At 41.9% G+C, this 22,793-nt stretch overlaps 2 protein-coding genes across 9 annotated transcripts in view; both read right to left on the bottom strand.

Annotated features, from left to right (window-relative positions):
- Nucleotides 1-3,351, bottom strand: part of HCLS1 (hematopoietic cell-specific Lyn substrate 1) — a 48,012-nt gene extending 44,661 nt beyond the window's left edge. For both annotated transcript variants that reach the window (XM_067738747.1, XM_067738748.1), the window contains exon 1: nt 140-3,351. The gene's annotated coding sequence lies outside the window, so the exon portion shown is untranslated. The remainder of the gene's footprint in view (nt 1-139) is intronic.
- A 145-nt stretch (nt 3,352-3,496) lies between these two features.
- GOLGB1 (golgin B1) overlaps nt 3,497-22,793 on the bottom strand; it is an 85,816-nt gene continuing 66,519 nt past the window's right edge. For 5 of the 7 annotated variants that reach the window (XM_067738737.1, XM_067738739.1, XM_067738740.1 and 2 more), the window contains 8 exons: nt 20,800-20,978; nt 14,317-14,482; nt 13,978-14,115; nt 8,675-8,830; nt 7,239-7,336; nt 6,649-6,783; nt 5,170-5,275; nt 3,497-4,910 (listed from right to left, as the gene is read on the bottom strand). In XM_067738737.1, coding sequence (XP_067594838.1) covers nt 4,776-4,910; nt 5,170-5,275; nt 6,649-6,783; nt 7,239-7,336; nt 8,675-8,830; nt 13,978-14,115; nt 14,317-14,482; nt 20,800-20,978 — 1,113 coding nt within the window. In that variant the 3' untranslated portion in view covers nt 3,497-4,775. The remainder of the gene's footprint in view (nt 4,911-5,169; nt 5,276-6,648; nt 6,784-7,238; nt 7,337-8,674; nt 8,831-13,977; nt 14,116-14,316; nt 14,483-20,799; nt 20,979-22,793) is intronic. The other 2 variants (XM_067738738.1, XM_067738742.1) reach the window with 1 other exon arrangement.

The following is a 22,793-nucleotide window of genomic DNA, read 5'->3' as shown; positions in this document are numbered from 1 at the left end:
ATGGCCTTCTGGCCATGAAAGGTTAGCAGCTTACTAGCAGGGACTTCACAGCTCAGCAAGGACGAAAAGTCAGGCAGAGTCCTCTCACTTCAACTCTTGTCCTATGCTCCCCAACTTTCCCACTGCCCGGAGTACCCACCTTTAACCGCGCAAGCGTTTGCTCTAGGCTCTCGGCTCCTCAGGTAGACACTCGGCTCCTCTCTAGCTCCTGCCACTTCAGAGCAAGAAACTCTGAGCTGCTGCTTCAGTTCCGTATTCAGGTTTTCTGTCATTTCCTGCTACCCTGTCTTCACAGCTACTTCCTGAAGTTTGAGTCAGTTCCTTCTGCTGAGGCATTGAAATAAATAAGGATTAAATGCTCTGTGCTTACTCTTTTGCAAGGCTTTGAGGGTTCCAGAGGTCATAAAAAAGTGCTGCTCTTACTCTCAGAGTCTATAATCTGGTCAGGGGAGCAAAACGTTCAACTAGAAAGCACATAGAAGAATGCTGTACAACACTATTTGTGTCCCAAATAGGTGGGCAATTGTATCTGTTTATATTGAAGAAATTTAGAGAATTTGGTATGGGCTGAAGGAATCAAGAAAGGTTTAATGGAAAAAATGATTTTTATGTGGTTTTGAAAGATAAGATTTAAAAAGAAAGTCACTTCCACATTACGCACAGTACTAAAAACTGGGGTTTGCATACAGTAGATGTTCAAATAAACATTGATCAATCAAATGATGGAAGGGCATAACTCATAGGGGAAAGGCAAGACATGGAGGGAGGAAAGTTCAGAGATTGTTAAGGGGGCAGTGAGGAGTGTGAGCTAATTCAGAAAGATTTGGTCCCAGGTAGTAGGAAGAAGTCTGAAAAAGCTAAGTGGTACCAGATGATGAAAGGTCTTTGTGGTATTCTGTTATTACTGTTCTGTAAGATTTGCTGCCCCTCCCTTCCCTCTTGAAGTCAGACTTGCTCAGGTGACTTTGTTTTGACCAGTGAAATGTAAGAAGTGAAACATCAAGTGAGACTCGAAGTGAGACTTCAAGACCAGCTCAAGCTTTGCTATGCTCCTGTGTCCACTGCTTACCAAGTGTGAATGAAAAAAATGTTGCCTATCATTATCAGTAAATAAAGGATGCTGCAGCTATCAAGCCACGGGTGATGCCTGAGGGGACTCAGGATGGGAAAGAACAGGACACTGGCCCTAGATAGCTAAGGTGCATATCAATGAGCCCAGACTCTTACCTCCTCCCATACACAGAAAATTAACTTGAGATCTGTTTTTCTTTCATTAACAGTAATCTTTTGAAGTTCCGACTATCTGGTCTTTGCAAAAACTCCTATATATCCTGGCTCCTCCCTTACATCTTCAGAGCAGTCCCTCAGAGCATCTGAGAGGCTGCATCCTGGGTTTAAGTCCTCAGTTTTGTCTGCCAAATAAAACATAATTCTCAACTTTTAGGTTGTGCATTTTTTTCGCAGTAGACACAAGGCAACCTGCAACTCTCCAGAGTGGCTCCTCTGGCAGCCTAGGTCCCTGAGTGAGAGGGTCCCCAACTAAGAATGACAATACAAGTAGAGCTCCATCCATTGTGTGAGGGACTTGGAGTCTTTGACTAAAAAATAATCCTAAAAACTAATTACTGTTTTAGCTACTGAGAATTTGGGGGTGTTTGTTACTGTATCTGACCAAGCCTCTCCTAATCTTGATTGACATGGAGTCCTGACCTCATTTGCTCAGTTGTGGGCTCCCCAATGGATTCAAACAGATAATGGATGAAATTTGTCCAAGATACAGAGGAGGGGATTTCTGCATTAGGAACGTAAGACTTTAGTCACTTCCAAATCTAAGGATTCTACGCCTAGCATGGAGATCAACTGATTATTTCTCCTACTTCATAACCTATTTATTATGGCAGCACCAAAATTATTTTAAGGAAGAGTAAATTTGTAGAAGGAAAAAAAATCTTTTAGAACATTTTGAGTCCTAATTTTGGGTCAAAAATAGAAATGATCAGACCAGATATTGTGACACACCATCCAGATACAGATGTTTAGAGAAATCATAGAATTTAATCATAGATGACAAGAAAGCCCATCTTGGATAACAAGACGTGATACATACATACAATCGAATACTACTCAGCCATAAAAAAGAATGAAGTAATGCCATATGCAGCAACATGGATGGACATAGAGATTATCATACTAAGTGAAGTAAGTGAGAAAGAGAAAGCCAAATACCATATGATATCACTTATATGTGGAATCTAAAATATGACACAAATGAACTTATCTACGAAACAGAGACAGACTCACAGACATAAAGGCCAGACTTGTGGCTGCCAAGGGGGTGGGGGGGGAGAGGGATGGGAGTTTGGGATTAGAAGATACAAACTATTATATAAAGAATGGATAAACAAAAAGTTCCTACTGTATAGCAGAGAACTATATTCAATATCCCGTGATAAACCACAATGGAAAAGAATATGAAAAATATGTATAACTGAATCACTTAGCTGTACAGCAGAAATTAACACAACATTGTAAATCAACTACACTTCAATAAAATTAAATTAAAAAACAATCAAGGGCTTCCCTGGTGGCGTAGTGGTTGAGAGTCCACCTGCCAATGCAGGGGACACAAGTTCGTGCCCCGGTCCGGGAAGATCCCACATGCCGCGGAGCGGCTGGGTCCGTGAGCCATGGCCGCTGAGCCTGCGCGTCTGGAGCCTGTGCTCCGCAACGGGAGGGTCCAGAACAGTGAGAGGCCCGCGTACCGCAAAAACAAACAAACAAACAATCAAGTGCACCTCTCCTTAGCAAATGTCCCAAGTTCACTCTTTTGTGGTTTTTTTTGGCCGCAACGTGTGGCATGTGGGATCTTAGTTCCCTGACCAGGGATCGAACCCGTGCCCCCTGCATTGGGAACACAAGTCTTAACAGCTGGACTGCCAGGGAAGTCCCCCAAGTTCACTCTTGATGAGAGGCAGTGAGACAATAGCAAGCATGGGCCTTAAAGCCAGATAGACGTGGTTCAATTTACTTATTGTACCTTGAGAAAGTGAGCTAGCGTTTCTCAAGCAGTGACTTGATGTAAACACATCATAATGCCCATCCTGCTTTTCCCCTATGAGACTTCCCTTCCCGCACTCCTACCCAGAGGGATCCCTAGGGACAAAATGTTTTCAATATGCACCAGACAGTTCTCCCAGGCCCAGGCAAAAACCTGCATGAATCTCATGCCCTAAGGCCCAGCTTGTTTGGTTCAGTATTAGGATGGAATTTCCTCACTCTGCTTCACCACCCTGGGGTCTAGCAGCTAAGGCTAGAAGGACGCAAGCAGCCGGACGCTGGCCAGTGAGAATGAAGCCTGGATATGCAGAGCTTTCTACTCCTATGGTAATTCCTGGCTACTCCATCCCTACTTCCTCTATGTACCTTCCTCTCCTCAGCATGCACACACATATATGTAAGCACCTGTGTATACATGCATTTACACGCCACCACAGTATTTCATTCTGAAAATAATTTTATTATTTTACAGTTGTTCAGGAAAGTTCCTGGGTTGCTGTGACCATGATTTGGCCACCACAGAACAAAGGATTAGAGCGGATCAGTCCGTCCACCAGTTTTCTCTCCTCTCTGGGTGGTGAGAGCAGGCAGGGAACATGTGCAAAATGAGAAAATAACCAACGGGTAAGGGTTGGAGAAAGGAGAGCTGGGGAATAGGCACAAACGGAATTCAAACCCGGCTGTCATTCTCAGGCTTGGATTTAAATATTTTGTCTTCTCTATAATCTCCCTCCATTTTCCTCAGCTCTCTGTTACCGCAGAAGGCAGATGACGACGCAATGAGAAACTGGAATAACTGTCACCAACAGCAAAGCAGCTTCGTACTTCAAGCAGCTAGGAGTGGTTGTCACAGCAGTCAGACCTCCCTGGCTGGGAGTCAGTGCCTCACCTAGGACTGGTTCCTAGGGTACTGTCTTAGGGTCCACATTCGAGGCTTATTCAGATAACACACAAATGACAAAAATTGAATCCCACTGTCCATAGCCAGTTCCTCTTGCCTTTCAGTGAAAGGAAAGGCACAGGCCACTTAATACCTTAGTACACATGTGATGAAGGGATAAGTAGTGGGATCCTCACCTTATAGTCCAGGACCATGACTCTCACTCCACTTATGCCTGAACAGCCAGGGAAAGCGATGCCGTCCTCCCCTGTGATCCAACAGCTAAAACCCCTGGGGAGTTCTTCTATTCTGGCTCTATTTTGCCAGAGACCTAATTAGATATCCTATGAGATAATGTTCCCCAGAACATTCCCCCTGCCATTGTTTATGGCAGGTTCACCTTCCCTCTGAAGCAGGACAAAATATAAGGTACATGAGACAAAGAAAGTATCAATCAAAATGATATTGGACTTCTGATTATTAGGTTTATTGGAACCGTCCTCCTGGCTGAAAGACATTCCTCAGCATCTTTCATAGGACCATAAAAGATCAGGGCCCTGCAAAATCTGAACAAATATTGGGCTCAATAACCAACTGTGGGGCCTCCTCAGATTTTGCAGAAGAGTCAGGTCCTGGACAGTAGAAGAAAGCAGACTCACTGGTCCCTGCAGCTCTAACCTGTGCTCATATCCACCTCTTTTTGCAGGCACTTTCTGTGGAGAGTTGGAGAGAGGACCTGTAAGTGGGAAGATTGTTCCATTGGAATTGATGGTTTTGATGCTAGAGGTGAGGGAATTCCAAGTTCTGAGGGGAGTGATCCAAAAGGTGAGAACTAGGTTTATAGATGGCCTGTGAAACATAGAACAAGTAGGACATGAACCATCAGAAAGTAGATGGCTGCCAGCAGTGGCACCCGTGTCCGGGAATGACAGAGCGAACGCAGGACCCGCTTCCATCCAGCACCACTCCGGGTCTGAAAGGAAAATTTGAAAGTCAGAGAGTTTTGCCCTATAGAGATCTGTCCCTTTCCCTTCTCCAACCACTGTAGAAAAGAGGTAACCTGAGAGAAAGCCCCTCGGGGCCAACGACTTGGCAGCTTCCACTAGTTTCTTCCAACCTTCCATATCCTTCCAGTCTCAGGCCCACATTCCTCCTCCTTGACCCCTTGCCCTCAACACAGCCAGCCCTGTTTGAGAGTACAGTACCCTCTCTTTATCCTTCTCCCTTCTTACCCTTCGACAACTGTTGCTTGTAAGATCTATTAACAGTGCCTGCTCCTGGGAGCCACAGGAGCCAATGATAGGAGACCGGGCAGAGTCCCATTCGCCATGCTCCAACCTGTGTTGAGAAAAAAAAGAGGCATTGGTCCACGGCATGAGAGGCTGATGGCCTTCTTGTCATGTGATGCAGGGTAAGGGACTTGCAGCAAGGGCTGCTCCCACGGCCCCACCCCCATGCAAGGAGTGTAAGGGCAGACAGATTTCTTTCAGCAGCAGTAGAGATGGTAATAATTACCAGGAATTGACTGCCTACTGTGGATCAGATGCTGGATCACATGCTTTACATACATCTAATCCTCAGGTTTGAGGTTGGTGCTATTATCTTCAAAGTAAGGCTTAAGGAGGTAAAAGTACTTTTCCACGGTGGCACAGCTAGTGAGATGTAGAGCTAGAATTTAAAACCCAGGTGTGTCTCTAAACCTCTGCTACGCCATACCTGACTCAGAGAAGCTCATTAATTTTTTTTCCATTTATTAAAAGCTAATAGGCAAAAGCATCCAAGAAAGATTTTTGTGGGGTTCTTACAATTAAACTGAACTGGCAGCCTCTACTGCTTTCTGCTTCATTTTTTGCTGATTTGCTTATTTATTTAATACTGGAACTTCTCCATTTAGTGAAGAAGCTGCCTTTATCCACTCAATGGTTTCTCACAAAAATGAGAAATGTATCAAGGGGCTGTGAGTAAACATAGTGCACACTTGATCAAGCATTTGCCTAGAGGGATGCACGTTTTAATCGTGGTGGGGAGGATGGAACTCTACTCCTGATGTTTCCTCCATGTGAAGGTATGTCCATTAGCCTAAAACTCCTGGACTTTCTTGGCAGGGCCCACACTTTTCTCCAGGAGAGAAGGAACACTTTAATCTGATTTGTGAGCCTGGAAAGAGAAACTGAACATGCCCAGCCTAGCTCCATCCTGCCTGTTCTCCTCATGAGAGCCAGGCTGGCTGAACAGGACCCCTTCTGTGTCTGTTCCTCCATAAGATAAGCTTTTCAGGGGCAGCCTTGATGCGGACAGAATGGTCTGGTACCGTGTAGGTCAGTCTGTCACCTTCTGCAGGCTAGGGTGAGGAAGGAGGAGATGTTTATAAGTATTGGTGAGCTGCTTTTAAATGGCAAGTCTGCTGAGTTCCACAAGCACTGCAGAGTGCGTATGAGGTGCTAACACGACAACGGCAGCGCCAGGCCTGGGAGGCAGCGCTTGATTAGCTGCCTCAATTTCCATTCTGCATCAGGGCCAAAGAGGGAATTGCGGAGGGGCTGAGCTTGGATTAACGTGGCTTGTCTTGATCCTACCCTCACTACAGCACCCATCTGTAGTGAGAATTAGAATTAGATCCTAATTATTCCCAAGTCTGGCCACTGAAATGCACATGAGTATGATCAGAAAGGGTCAGAAGTGAACAGAGGCTGTGTCCCTCGGCCCTTTACCGCCTGATCTGCTCCTCGGCCATGGAGAGGGCAGCCTCAGCAGCCACTTTTTGGTCACGTTCTTCTTCCAGCAGCTTCCTCAATTCATTCATCTCCTGTTTAGTGTTGCACAGCTGCTGCTGGGCTTCAGAAAAGCTTCAGGACAAAAGGAGAACAACAGCATCACTAGATGCAGGACATAGTTGCTGACACAAGGGATCCGGAGTCTTCAAAAGGTTATAAAGCATGAAAATTTATAGAAAACTGTACAAACACAAAGAATATTTTAAAAGCATACCTGTCAAGAGATGTAGGAAAATCTCTTAAAGCTGTAGGAAATGCTTTAAGAGATTTTAGGGACTGACTGAATAGCTTTCATTTGAACACCATAACATTAGTAAGGTGTGTGTGGGGCAGGGGCGTTGCTGTATAAACTATTCACACACAATTTGTTATTAGAATTGTCACTTTTAATCCTCACATTAATTCTGTGAGGCCAGTAAGATAAGAAGGCATAGTAAATCCATACAATGGACTCCTGTTCTAACTCGATGACCACCCAATTTCTGCAGACATAGCACACGCTCCGGGGTTGAGAACTCCTCCCCAACCTTAGCTGTGGCTCCCTCAGTTCTTCAGGATCACCCTTCCTGTGAGCTCCATTCTTTTCCTGGGGAGCTCCTGGAGCAACATCTATATTCAGTGGTCCCTAGAAGAAGAATAAGTTTAGTAATTCAGTGATGAAAGCAGTTAAGAAACTGTGCTTAGGCAAACTGAGAACTCACTTAGGCATTGGAGAGAAAGAGAAATGTGGAGAGGAATACCTCCGTTATCACTCTCTTTAGGTACAGATTTAGAAGTGAGAATCTTTTGTTCTAATAGATTAATCTCCTACATAAAACTCTTTATTAGATTTTCCTTCAGATTCTCATTCTTGAATCTCTCCTCTTAAGGGGCTTCCCTGGTGGCACAGTGGTTGAGAGTCCGCCTGCCGATGCAGGGGACACGGGTTCGTGCCCCGGTCTGGGAAGATCCCACATGCCGTGGAGCGGCTGGGCCCGTGAGCCATGGCCACTGAGCCTGCGTGTCCGGAGCCTGTGCTCCGCAACGGAAGAGGCCACAGCAGTGAGAGACCCACGTACACCCCCCAAAAAAAAAAAAAAAAAAGTTTAAAGGCTTACCACTGAAATCTGCTTTCTTCTAGTGGAGGTTCATGTACATTCCAGAAGCTACTCTGCTCCTTCCCTTATTCAACAACTCCTCCCCAACCCCTCCTCTTCCTTCCATGTCCTATTCACCTCCACCCTAACTCTCAGTCTCCTCCAACTTCAACAACCTCTCCTCTCCACTGCTGTCAACAGCTCTGCCTATTTTGTTTCTCAGGTCCAAATCTTCCTACAGCTGTCTTATTACTTAAATCAAAAAGCCTTCCAAAAGCCTCAGTCATCACTGTTTCCCACTCACTTTTTTTTTTTTTTCCCACTCACTTTTTGATTTCTCTCTCACCACCTCTCTCATCTTTTTCCTTCTAATCCATTCACTCTTTTTAAAAACTAATTTATTTATTTATTTATTTTTGGCTGCGTTGGGTCTTTGTTGCTGCACGCGGGCTTTCTCCAGTTGTGGCGAGCAGGGGCTACTCTTCGTTGCAGTGCACGGGCTTCTCATTGTGGTGGCTGCCCTTGTTGCGGAGCACGGGGTCTAGGCGCGCAGGCTTCAGTGGTTGGGGCTTGCGGGCTCCAGAGCACAGGCTCAGTAGCTGTGGTGCACGGGCTTAGGTGTTCCGCAGTATGTGGGATCTTCCCGGACCAGGGCTCAAACCCGTGTCCTCTGCATTGGCAGGCGCATTCTTAACCACTGCGCCACCAGGGAAGCCCCTACCGTTCACTCTTTAGTTTTTCCTGGACCTTATTCCTCCTCTCCTCTCCTCTCACTGTCTCCATCACACCTAATGAATCCTCAGCCTGAAGACATCAACCTCTTCGATGCTGTGCTTTACGCTTTATCATCTGCACTCAATTTCCCAACACTCTTCCCAGCCTCTCACCTTCTCACTCACCGCTTGCAGCTCTTGAACCTGCTTCTCCAGAACCGCACAATGATTGAAAAGGTCGCTGTAGTGCTGCTGGTTCTCACGGAGACTCTGACTGGTGTCACAGAGCTGAATGGAAAGAGTATTTTTCTCTTCCAGCAGTTGAGAGAACTGAAATAGGAGAGAGGATGAGCACCAGCCCATAGGACTGTTTCACTAGTTTCACTACGAGCAGTGTGTAGGCAAACTGTCCTAAGTCTTAAGGATCAAATTTTTTTATGCAAGACCTTTCTTTCAATAATAGCAAAAATAGCACTGTGTTCCTCCAACATGAGAAAACTCAGAATTTTTCAACTGAGAAAGGAAAACAATTCTGGAAGAGTGGTAAAAACTTTACTTATGGTGCCTAGTACATTAACTGAATAACTAGGAGGCAGAAACCCAAAAGCAGTCTAACAGGATAGGCTAACCAAGGCCTGTAAAAGGAGAAAGGCAATAGCTTGGGTCCAAGTTGAGATTACTAATAAATGACTATAATCCTCAGAGCTCAATATGGCTGGAGACAGAGCTATCACCTAAAAATTCATACAATAATATTCCTGGGCAGATTCTTCAATGCTGTAGACAGTTACAAGCTACCGAGAAAGTAAAAATGATAACAGGTGGTAAGAGGGAGAAACAGAATAAATCCTACTATGCCTATGTATGTAAGAAACTATATTGGGAGCATCAACTCTCACACGGGGAAGCATTTCAGTCACTCAAGTCAGGGCTCTCCTCTACTGCATGAGTAACAGGTAGTAATTCTGTCTTCCCTTGAATGTGTCCAGCAGCCCAAGCCATTTTTTATGTCAAAAACAGATATTTTTCTTTTTCATACTGAATAAAAAATTTACCTATTGTAGCTTCCACCCAATGACTTGAATTCGGTTTTCCTGGAACTATAATTCTAATTCCTCACTTGCAGGCTGTCAAATTTTAAGCTTTAGTTATGATTAACATCCAGATACATTAACAACCACAGAGATGTCTCTCTGAAGTACCTTTTTGTTGGATAATGTACATTATGTGAAAGGAAATTGGTGTACCTGGCTGCACATTCAGTCTTTTCTCAAGTATTCTCTTTTGTAAGTATTCTGGGTTAATGTTTGTGTAAAAAAGTTGAATCAACATTTACAGGAGAAAGGACAAACAGTTTTTTAGAGATACTCTGACTGGGAAGGACATTTAATGCATATGGAAAATTAGAACAAGAAATCAATGTGGTATAACAAAAATATTTGCATAGCCAGAATGAAAAACACAACAAATAACCTTACCTCTAAAGAGCAATTTTCAGTTTACAAAGCACTTTCAAAAGTATTATCTTATTTGAGAGAGTTAGAGGAAGAACCACTATCTTCACTTACAAATGACAAAAAAGAGATGAGTGGTGACTTGTCCAATGTTATGTGGCTAAAAGGTGGCAGGCCAGGACTCAAGTATGGTTCTTGATTCCAAGTCTGGAGCGCTATCTGCTTTCTGATGGTGTCCCATCTGAGAATTCAGCAAGGGAACTTAAGTAGGTTGTAGGGTTTTTCAGGGGTGGGAACAGTTAGTAAAGGAAAGAATATAAATGTTTAAGAAGCAATACTAATTGGAAAACAAAGGTAGCTGGGTACAATGACAACTACTGGGTTCTGAGACAGGGAGTAATATGGTCCTCTCCTAATATAGAAGAAAGTCAACTTTCCTGGCCACAGTAAGCAGCCCAAACCATACCAAGAAAAACCAAACAAATAAATGAAAAAACAACCCCCCACCCCAATCACTCAGCGTTGAAAAAATCCAACACATTTTTCTTGGAAGATCTAGAGGAGAAAGGGTAGACCAGTAAAACTCACTGGAAGCAAAAATTCCCATAACTTAAGAAGTCTAACTGCTTTTAAGCCACCCTCATACAAACCACCTTTTGTAATGTCTGCACTGTTCTGTCTAGGACAGACGTAGATCTCTGTAGTTTAGGGGTTGGCAAACTATGAGCCAGGGCCTACTGCTTTTTTTTTTTTTTTTTTTTTTGGCTGTGTTGGGTCTTCATTGCTGCGCATGGGCTTTCACTAGTTATGACGAGTAGGAGCTACTCTTAGTTGCACTGCAAGGGCTTCTCATTGTGGTGGCTTCTCTTGTTGAGGAGCACGGGCTCTAGGTGCACAGGCTTCCATAGTTGTGGAGCGTGGGCTTAGTAGTTGCGGCATGAGGGCTCTAGGGCATGCAGGCTTCAGTAGTCATGGCATTTGGGCTCAGTAGTTGTGGCTCGCAGGCTCTAGAGCACAGGCTCAGTAGTTGTGGTGCATGGGCTTAGTTGCGCTGCGGCATGCGGGATCTTCCCAGACCAGGGATCGAACCCGTGTCCCCTGCAATGGCAGGCGGATTCTTAACCACTGCACCACCAGGGAAGTCCCTGCCTTTTCTTTGTAAATAAGGTTTTATTGGAACATAACCACCCCATTTGTTTACGTGTCATCTGTGGTTGCTTCCGTGCTACAACTGCAGAGCTGAGTAGTTGTAACAGAAATGGTATGGCCTACAAACCCAAAATATTTACTGAGTCTTTAAGAAAAAGTTTGCTGACCTCTGCTCTAACTCATAAGCTACTGTATTTCACCATATCTATACTTGTAAAAACAGAATAGTAGGGAATATAGACTACAGGATACCAATAATCATTCCCCTCATGTTTTTAAGTTTTAAGTTTCATGTTTTAAGTTTGCATTACATACAAATATCCAACAATGCTAGCAGAGATACATATAAAATCTGAGCATCCATGGGAAGAATTAGGGCAGTGGCTTGGAGAGGAGACATTCTATGCTGACAGCCCATCTACTACCATCCCATGCTAGGACCTAAGAAGCAGTCCTCCTAGCTAGCTGGGACCCATTTAGAGTGAGGCTTTAATATCACCAATTAGCTCCATGAGGGGTCACTGTGTATCCTCAATACCTAATGTATGGCCAGGCTCACAGAAGGCAGATAACAGTTATTTGTTTTTGATGAATGATGAATAAGTGAACAACCAATCCTAGGGATGGAGATGCCTCCTTACAGCTGATTTCTAAAGGAAGAACTCTTTCTCACCCAGAATGAAAGTGATCTAATGCAGTGTTTCTCATACTTTAAGTGGTATGTGAAGTATATCTCAATAAAGCTGTTAAAGAAAACATAACTTTGATAATGACCCAGAACACAGTATTTAAATATAAGTAACTGAAACTAAAGTTTCTCAAAACAAATTATATTCTTTATTACATATTACATAATACATAGTTTCAATCTCTTTTACTTGTTTTATAAAAAAAAAAACTATATGCACTATTTGTAATAGCTCAAAACTGAAAACCCCAAAAGTTCTTTAACAGCAGAATAGAGAAATTGTTATATGCCTACAATGTAATAAATACTACACAGCATGAGAACAGAAAAATCACAGTACACATAACAACATGGATGAATCTCACAAAACAAATGAAGCAAACAAAAGAGAAGATATGATCCATTTATACATAGTTCTAAGGTGGTGGTAGTGAATAGAAGACACAAGGGACTCCTGGGGTTCTGGTATGTTCTGATTTTTGATCTGGGTGCTGCTTATACAGGTGTCTTCACTTTCAGAAAATATACCATGATGCACTTGTGATTTGTGTGCTTTTCAGTGTTTTACTTCAGTAAAACATTTACATGAAAAATGTTTCAGTTGCTGTCCACGAAAATGACCTCATCATCTACTAATAGCCCTGAATTGCAGTTTAAAGTACTGTCCGGAAAAGACAAATGCCCAGAGTGATTCACAGTCTAATGTTCAGGAGGGCAAATATAACAAAGGTTGAGATGGAGTCTATTGAATAGTTTCTAGAAAGAGGAGGTGTTACAGAGCTATGAAGGGCAGAACTTTCTGGAAATAACTGACTAGGCTAGAAGAGGAACTGGGTAGGATCTGCTCTGGAGTCTCCCCACTGCCCCCCTAAAAACTCCCAGACAACCTCCCCAAAAAGGGTCTGCAATTTTACCAATTCATTTTGATCAACAAACCTACTTAAAAAAATGCAAATTTCTCTGCCAAAATTAATAGTGTTATCAGTCTCTGATACTTCAGTGTCAATTAGTTGAATTTAACAACATTTAGTAAGTACCTTCTACAAAAACCAGGCACTGTGCTTTTCCATGTACATTATCATATTTACCTCAGTCTGACCTCCTCCTAACACATCAGGCAAATTACTTAATACCTCTGGGCCTTAGTTTCCTCACCTGTGATACAGCCTACTGATCTTTACCATTTTTGGATCACAGATCCCTTGGTGAATGCCTGAGTTCTTGTGATGAGAAATTTACACACACACACACACACACCATTCTGCATATATTTTTTGGATATTTATAGCCCTCCTCAAAGCTAATTTTTGGATTCCAGAGTCTCAATGATTACTTAAATCCCTTCCAGTGCTAACATACACTACCTAGCTGGCTTCCTCTGAAGAAGGCAGAACTAGAGGAGGTGCCACTAGAGAATACTTTGACTAGTCAGAGAGCAACAGGAGTATAATAATTCATAAGAGGGTGGTGGAAGGGAAGCAGATGAAGGAAGAAGCGAAGCCAGAGAATGGATGAGGGGAGAAGACAGAGATGTGAAGGCACCAAGAATAATCTTTTTTTATCTTACCTTGGCTTTTGCTCTAGGAACCATATGGCAAAGCAGCTCTTCCCTATAGAAAGAGGTCCTCTACTTCAGCATGCTTCCCTAGAGTGTCTAGAGTGGCAAGGCTGGGGTTTGGGAAAAAGCAAGCTGGCTTCTTTAATTCCAGAACATTAAATACACAATGAGGGAGCTTACAAATGGAGTGAAATGAAGAGCAGATCTCTCACCTCTGTCCCTGTTATCTAATCACACATGAAAATCCTCTTTCCTGAGACTTCCCTGTTACACACTATTGGGAAATACAGAGAAACTTGCTGGAGGATTTGTGGGGAGTTAACTCAATATTACTAACAAGTGATACAGATGGGGAGATGATGTTGGGGAGGAAGGCTCCCTTAAGGAGTTGGCTTTTTTATTCTTACTGAATGGGTTTCTCCAAATCGCTCCCAAGGACTCTCCAAGGGTGAGGAAAAGGAAATGGCCCTGTGTGCAGTGCTTTGGGGTAAGCAACCCAGGCTCTGAGAAAGGTAAAGCTTCTGTCCCCTAATACAGCTAGAGCCAGGCTTAACCAGATTCTACTTACCTTCTTGATTCTAGTCATGGAAACAAGAAATTGAACTCCAGCCTAGCAGGAAACACCTACCTTGCTGTTCAGTTGCTGAATTCTTAACTCCTTTTGGTGAATTTCCTTTAAGCTGTCATTGAGCTGAGTCCTAAGACGTTCTGTCTCATAAACTAGGTTTTGTGATCCATCTAGGGAAGCTGGTGTCTCTGGGGATGCCTGCCAGGATACAAACACTGATGAAATTCTCTCTTAACATTGTTCATGCTTAAATCCTTCCTTCCAGAAACCCTGCCCACCTCATAGGAAGTCATCAGATGGTTTGCCTAATAGTGGCAGATGGGCACTTAGCTTGCAGGAAGCTGATGTTTCCTGGGTAGTGGTTACCTCTGAGTAGCAATCAGCGCTGAAATCACTCACCTGTCTTTGATACTGCATTTTGTGGGTCTCAGTCGGGGAGGAAGAAGATCTCAGTTCCCTCATAAGATTCTGCAGATGGCTGAGCTGCTGATCTTTATCTGCAATAGCCATAAGGTACTGCTCCTTCATCCTCCTCTCATGAATTTCCCAGGAACTCTTCTCCATCCTAGAAAACACATGAAATAGTCACAGGCAAAAATATACTTGTGAGACAAAGATGAATAATTGCATATTTAAAACAGTATTATGGGCTGTAGAGACGTAGTAAAGAAAATACATAACCAGAGAGAAATTTATGTTATAAACAGAACTATGCAGCAAGATGATGGAGTAGAACTTAAAAAAGAATTGCAACTGGCAGGATTGGGGAAGAAAAGCAGGCATTTGGTCTGAATCCTGAACAATGAGTCAGGCAGGTTTCCATAAAGGGAAAGGCATTCCAGGTTCAGGGAGCAAACAGAACAAAAGGCACAAGAATGAATATATATAGTGAGTTTTGGAATTGTTGTAGTAGTGTATAGAGTGGATAGGGCAGGAAATGAGGGTGGAGAGGAAAGAAGTCAGACCCTGTGGGGCATTGAACACCATGCTAAATAAAACTTACTCTAAGCAATGGGAAACCACTGTAATTCTTCAGAAAGGCGATGCCATGATGCAGTATACTATCAGGGTTATGAGAATGCAACTGTAGAGTCTGAAGGATCTGGGTTCAAATGCTGGCTCTATCATACACTAGGCATGAGACTCTGGGTAAAAGTAACAATCTCTCTGAGTCTCACTGGTAAAATGGAAATAAATGATCTATTCCTTAGGATTATTGTGAGGATTAAATGAGATACTTTATGTCATGTACCAAACACAGAGCCTGGCATATCACAATCACTCAACAAATATAAACTGCTGATATTTATTTATCCCCTGAATTTGACCAAGAGGGAAGCTTCTATTTGACCCCAGCTAATTTTCATAGTTCTATCAAAAACTGCCTCTCTGCCATATTCTTTAGTTCTACTTCTTTCTACACTATGATTGAAAAAAACCATTAGGATTGTAATCAAATTTCTGCAGCATCTGTTTACTTTGAATAGTACCCATGTCTCTAATTTTTCCTAAAAATATAAGATTTTATTTGAATTGCATCTGACTTTTTTGTTTCTCTCTAGAAGTAAGGTAAAATGGTCCTTTCTTTTCTAAAGGACATACACCAATTATGAAATAATCCTGCTATGTCAAGAGGTGACTTGGATTACAGTCAGATTTTTTTAAAAAGGCAGAGCTAAAACTTAGAAACTAAAATAAATTTTTATTACAAGGCCACTATATGGAAAAGGCACAGAAATTTTCTAAAACACTTTCTCCGATATTTGTCTGTGAAAAATGAGAGAGAATAAGAAAGGAGGAGTGTAAGACTGAGAATGTACAAGAAAGATCACAATTCTTCCATAAAGCTTTAAGCCGCCATTTTGTTTAGAAAGATGGACAAGTAGTTATGGTGTGGAGAGACCCTCAATGGAGAAGAGGCACTAAGGAACAAACCTGATTACTTAAGAGAACACAGCCATAAACGGGCTATACCTCACTTACCCCTTAAGTAAGAGAGCACAGGAACCAGAGCAGAATAAGCAAATCAGTAGCTACAAGTGGAAGAGAAATGTTACTGTATAAATCCAGGCTCTTCTCATAAGCCAAACCCAGTGCCATAGAAGTCTGAATGAGATGTTCCAGCTTTTTCATGTTTGAAAACCTCATTTCTCCCAAGTATTTCAAGAGCAAAAAACAGGGAATCTTAAAGATATTTGGCTAAAGAAACTGGTCCTAGAGTCAGTGAATCAAATCTGTGTCCTCATTTTCTTCTTCTAAAAGTGACGTTAAATGTCTTCCTTTCCTTCTCATAATTTACTCACATCCACTTGATATACAATTTTTCTTTTCTTCAAAACTTCTCAAATGTGGAAGGTAAAGAGAGAAAGGCTAAGAGAAAGGTGGAAAGGGAGAAAATGAGGGAGGAAAAAAATCAATAGGCCAGAAATCATTTTCTTTCTCCCTCTTTTTCTCTTCCCTTAAGGGTCAACTTTATAAGGAAAGTATCCTTTCAGAATGCCCTGTGAGGAAGTTTAAAGAGGAACAAGTGGCTGCAGAAAATAACCCTTTAGAGCCTTGCAGCCCTTCTTCCGTTTACACTAGCAACTGGACACAATATTTTTTTTAGTTCCAGGTGATCTGGAGATAATATGGGAGATGTCAAGGTGATGTTCCCATGTGCTCCCAATCACCTTTGGGGGGCCCTAAATTCAGTGGTCAACATTAATGTGCATCTGAGGGAAGATGATCTCTTGATGGTGAATTGAGATTCTAACAGAATAAGCTAGGGCAGCTATTCCCTGGCGGAAAAAAGGATGAGGTTAAAATGGAGCATCTTTCTTCTAGGGTTCAATTCCAGAAAGAAGAAACAGAAGCAATTTGTATTCCCAGAGAGCAAAAATTCAGTATTTTTACCTTCTCTGCAATCATCCTTTGATTAAAAAAATGTGCTCTTGTATTATCTGGGGAAGTTGCCAACTCCATGGAATAAGTTTAATATATTTTCACTTATAAAAAAAGTCTGTAAAGATGTTGAATATGAAAATCTTTTGGACGTAATTTCACTCCATAAAATTTAAATGACCAAATTCTAAAAAGCATTTTGCTCTATAAACCTTGCTTAAGGTTTATTTTGAAATATCACGTTAGTAAAGTGCATGGCATCTAGGATCTGTGAAGGAACAAATCTCTTCTATCTACACATTAAGAGCTCTCTTAGGGATGTTACAATAATAATTTTACTATATTGATATCTGTCATCATGGTAGATAATGTAACCTGGATGGGACTCTAGATTCCACCTCATAATCTCTGTATTCACTTGCCTATGTTTGTCCTGTAGCAGCAGGTGAGACAAAGCAGGTGCTGCTTGATCAGCAGCACTTTCCAACATGGAGATTCCCCTTTTAGTATCAAACTCTGAAAGCTTTGGGTTTGATTTTACTAAGGTGGCATGTACCACCATCTTACACTAAACGGTAATAAAGTCCCAACAATGAGGCTGCAACAACAGGACCTGTTTTTATACACTGTTAAGCACTTATTCTTTACCTTTACTTTTCAGATCAAATCTGAAACAATGAATTAAAAAACCATCCAAAATTTGAGTTCCTATCATAATTTTTTTCCCTCTAGTAGAACATATAGCACTGTTAGTCATCTTTAAAGGAAAAGGGCTTGGATTTCTAGATCCAAACAAGATGGAGTAGATGCAGTTTTCCTTATTCCACCCACTAAGTATAGATTAAAAAAACCTTGGAAATTATATATAAAACCAAACATAAGACGACTGGAAAAGATGGAGAAGAAGGTAGAGAAGCTCAGGACTCTAGGACGTAAGGAATGACATGGTGGTGACTTCACTGGTTTTCCTTTTTGAATTCTACATATCCCAAACTGGGTGAGGGAGGATCCAACAACTTAGAACACGAATGAGTGCCAAGAAAAGTTTGCTGTCTTTTGCCAAAGGCCCAGGAAGGGGAGGACTAGCAAGACAGAAACATTAATGACAATAACCACCCAACTGCAGCAGAACGCCATGGAAAGACTACAGTATCTCCCTACCGCCATTAACAAACTCCTAGTGAACAGATTAGTGTCATTCTTGCCTGGAGGTAACTAGGTGCACCTCACCCTCCATGCTAGGTGGTGTCAGAAGAGACCAAGTGGGGACTTCCCTGGTGGGCCAGTGGTTAAGATTCTGCGCTCCCAATGCAGGGGGCCTGGGTTCGATCCCTGGTCAGGGAACTAGATCCCACATGCTGCAACTAAGAGCTCGCATGCTACAACTAAAAGATCCCGCATGCTGCAACTAAGTATCCTGCATGCTGCAACTAAAGATTCCACATGCGGCAATAAAGATCCCTCATGCTGCAACTAAGAGCCAGTGCAGCCAAATAAATAAATATTAAAAAAAAGAAGAAGAAGAAGAAGAAGAGGCCAAGTGTGTACACTGGACTGTCCATCACTCTGGTAAAGAGGTGCCTCTCTCTAACCACCCTCACTCTCACCCTCGCTACGGTGTCATTGGAGACAACATGTGGAGACTGGACATCCACCTCCACCCATAACAGACTAAAAATGTTCCCCCCTGTTCCTGCAGAGGTAGTAACAGAAGAGGCCAGAGGGAAGTTTGAACTGTGGGCACTAACCAGTGGTAACAGGTGCCCCTCCTCAATCACCCTCCTGCAGTGTCAGTGGAGATTAAGTGGGGAGCCTGGACTTTCACCACTGTCCAGTGACAATGAAGTGCTGCCCTCCACACCCCTGAGTGGTATCAATGGAACCCATGTGTGGAGCTTAGACTTCTACTCTCACCTAACAGTAATGAGGCACTGCTCCCTGCTAACTGCAGTCTCAGTGGAGTACTAAGTGGGGAGCCTGGACTTCCTCTGGCAGTATCAGGGCACTGCCTCCCACTAGGGGTTATCAATGAAGGCTGAGTAAGGAGCCCACTGGACTTCACCCTCCTCTAGCAGTAAAGTGGCAGTGTTCCCCTTCCCCTGCTGGCATGGTGTCAGTGGAAGCCTACCAAAGATTTAAGTAAGATTGAGTCTTAAAACTTATAGGACTCCAAAACGTCCAGGTTACAACTGAAAATCACTCATCATACTAAAAACCAGGGAAATCACAACTTGATTGAGAAAAGAAAATCAATAGATTACAACACCCGAGATGACAGAGATGTTGGAACTATATATATGGAATTATAGAAGTATTTTAAAGTGGCCATCATAGAAATGCTTCAACAAGCAACTACTAACACACTGGAAATAAATGAAAACAGAGAAAGCCTCAGCAAGATACAAAGACCTGAATGGAAATTTTAGAATGGAAAACTACAATAGCCAAAATAAAAAGCTAACTCAATGGACTCAATAGCAGATTGGAAGTGATGAAGGAAAAAGAAAAATTATCAGTGAACTTGAAGACAGACAATAAAAATTACTGAATTTGAATAAAGAGAAAAGTAATCAATAAATTGATTTCATCAAAATTAAAAAGACCTTCTCAATGGAAGGATGAAAAAAATAAACTGCAGACTGGAAGAAAATATTTGCAAGCCATGTATCTGACAAAAAAACCTGTGTCTGGGGACTTCTCTGGTGGTCCAGCAGTAACGAATCCACCTCCCAAAGCAGGAGGTGCGGGTTTGATCCCTGGTCAGGGAACTAAGATCCCACATGCCGTGGGGCAACTAAGCCTGCCCCCCACAACCACTGAGCTCGCGCACCTCAACTAGAGAGCCCGTGTGCCGCAAACTACAGAGCTCACATGCCCTGGAGCCTGCACGCCACAACTAGAGAGAGAAAAAAAGCAAACGAAAAAAACAAAAACCCGTATCTGGAATACATAAAGAACTCTCAAAACTCAACAGTAAAAATTAACAACCCACTTAGAAAATAGACAAAACACATGATCAAATATTTCATCAAAAAGGACCTATAGATAAGCATGTAAAAAAATGTTCAACACTAGTAGCCATTATGCAAATTAAAACCACAGTGGAACAGCATTACGTACCTGTAAAAAACTAAAATTTAGTTACAATATCAAATGCTGATAAGGATGTAGCATTTGATATTGAAACTGGACCACTCATATATTGCTGGTAGGAGTATAAAATGATACAGTCATTCTGGAATACAGTTTTGCAGTTTCTTAAAAAACTAAACGCCACTTATCATATGACCTAGCATTTGCACTCCTGGGCAATTATCTCAGAGAAATTAAAACTTATTGTCCACATAAAAGCCAATACACAAATGTTTATAGCAACTTTATTTATAAGAGCTAAAAATTAGAAACAACACATGTCCTTCAATGAGTGAATGGTTAAAGCAGTACATTCATACCATGAAATACTACTCATCAATAAAAAGAATGAAGTATTGATACACACAGTGATGTTAACGGATGTCAAGGGCATTATGCATGAGTAAAGCTAATTTCAAAAGGTTGCATACTTTAAAAAATTCTCAGAATGAGACAAAATTATAGAAATGGAGAACAGATTAGTGGTTGCCAAAAGTTAGGGATATGGGGATGGGAGGGAGGGGAAAAGTGTGACTATAAACTAGTAGCACAAAGGACACATCTGTGATGATAGGGCAGCTGTATACTTTGTTGTAGTGGTGGTTACATGAGTCCACACATATTATAAAGTTGCATAGAACTATATACATACTTGAGTGAATGTCAAATTGGTATGAAATCTGCATAAGATCTCTGAATTGTACCAATATCAATTTCCCAGTTTTGAAATTGTACTATAGTGATGGGAAACTGGATGAAGGGTACATGAAAGCTCTTTGTACTATTTTTGCAATTTCCCATAAATCTATAATTATTTCATTTAAAAAAAACTAAAAGAAAAGGGTTAAATAGCAGGGATTACCATACCTGAGCTGATGCAGCTCATGCTGCCAGGAGAGGTTTTCCTGCCTGAGCTCTTCTTGCATAATCTGAAATGTTTTTGTCTTATCTTGATACTCCTGAAGTTGAGCCTTCAGTGGACGTAACTCAGTGATTTCTTGGTTAATCTGTAAGTATTGCTGCTGCAGATTCTTCAATTCCTTCAGCTTTAACCAAAAGGAAAGTAAAAGGGTGATTCATCACATTTCACTCATTCAGCTGTAAGTCAGCAGCACCTCCCTGCTAAGTCAGTCAACATCACAACTGACTACCAGCACCTAACAGTCCACTGACATAATGGCAGCATGAATCCCTAAAATGGTGAAATACAAGCAGCCAGGCTGGTGGGAATCTCCTGATGGAGCGGCCATCAAGGCTGTAGGGCCTGACCACTACTGCAACTTCAACCCCAGCCCACTGGCCCTGAGGTTCTAAGTTGACACTAGATCTACAACTCGGAGATAGGATAGACTTAAAGGACTTAACAGCTTCTTGGTGGGTGGTAACTCCCTAGAACAAGAAGTGTAAAGATAGATTGGCTTTCTATTTAGTCATATGCCCTGGCTAGGCTTCTAAACTTTCTTACATGAATATCAATCTTAGTTCTAGCTTAGCTGATGTTGATTATAAAGAAGGCATTGATGCCCAGGCCAAGTGTTAAGAGCAGTTAGAATTTGGAGTCAGCTGTCCTGCCCACATAGTGTGTGATGCTATGCATGTTCCACACACCTTCTAAGCCTTAATTTCCTTCACCTATAAAATGAATGTAATTATAGTACTCCTCATAAAGATTATGAGAATTCAATGAGAAAATTAATGCACTCCACACATAAAAGTTAGTGGTGGTGATGATGATGATGAACTTGCCTTTAATTAGCAAAACTGCCTATCTACATTCCAGATATATCTTCTAACTCTTTATCCCCAATATTCTTTAAAAGCTTGGTAGTAAGAAATAATGTCAGGACATCTGGGCAAAGAGAGAGGCCTTGAACACACATCTCTTTCACCCTCTCTGGAAACATCACTAAAGCTACAATAAAGGCATCATTTTATAAGCACAGAAAACAAGAAGAACAAGAGAGGAGTCAGCAGCGACAAAATTAATTTTAGAAGCTGAAAAGGAGATGCATAAATGGTAAGTGACTTAACAGATCTGGGAAAGGCAAGTCTTAAGCTGGCAGTAGGAAAAGCCAAGAACCAATAGAATTTACTCTGCAGACTCTTCAAAAGGCTCAGGAATTAACAGCACCAAGTACCTCTGGAAAAGATGGTGATGGGGGTAGGGAGGAGGAGGTGATAGCTGAAATAAGGAGGATTCGATGAAAACTGCTTGAGAACAACTATATCCCTAAATACCGTCCCAGTTCCACACTTTTTGTTACTCTGACAGACAACTAGAATTTTATTCTCTAGAAGAAGTTAAAAGAGTGTCTCTGGACTATGGAACACTAGGTACAGTAGAAGGTAAGGGTACTGCTCCAAAACAAGGGTGATCAAGTGAATGTGTGCTTTCTGAATGCTTGAAGCCTTTCCCCTTCTTAGCTTGAAGAGTGCTGGCACACAGGCCTTTACCGTCCATAAGGGAAATTGAGAAGTCTTCTCTAGAAAATCTGACCAACCCAAGAGGAACTAAAAATATCAACATGGGGACTACCCTCAAAAATCTCAGCAAGATCACCATGCACTGAAACTCACAGCTGGTTAAGTCCCACCCACAAACATTTTAGACTCTGCCCACAAACATGAAGAATAAACCAAGGATTAACCCTCACCTGAAGAACAGCTAACATTAAGCAGGGATAAAAAGAAACTAGAAGAAAAGTAATTCAGAAGACATCAGCAGAAGAAAGAATGTCATGTACTCAAAGACTTAAGAGAATATTGGAAGTTAGAAATATTATAGTAGAAATTTTAAAATTATAAAGAAAAACTTATTATGAAAAAATTTCAAAGAATAAAACTACCCCCAATCTTCTTGG

The sequence above is a fragment of the Pseudorca crassidens genome, chromosome 5 (genome assembly GCF_039906515.1).
Source record: "Pseudorca crassidens isolate mPseCra1 chromosome 5, mPseCra1.hap1, whole genome shotgun sequence".
Classification (NCBI taxonomy): Eukaryota; Metazoa; Chordata; class Mammalia; order Artiodactyla; family Delphinidae; genus Pseudorca; species Pseudorca crassidens.
The sequence above is the reverse complement of the archived record's forward strand: the minus strand, read 5'-3'. Positions and strand labels throughout refer to the sequence as shown.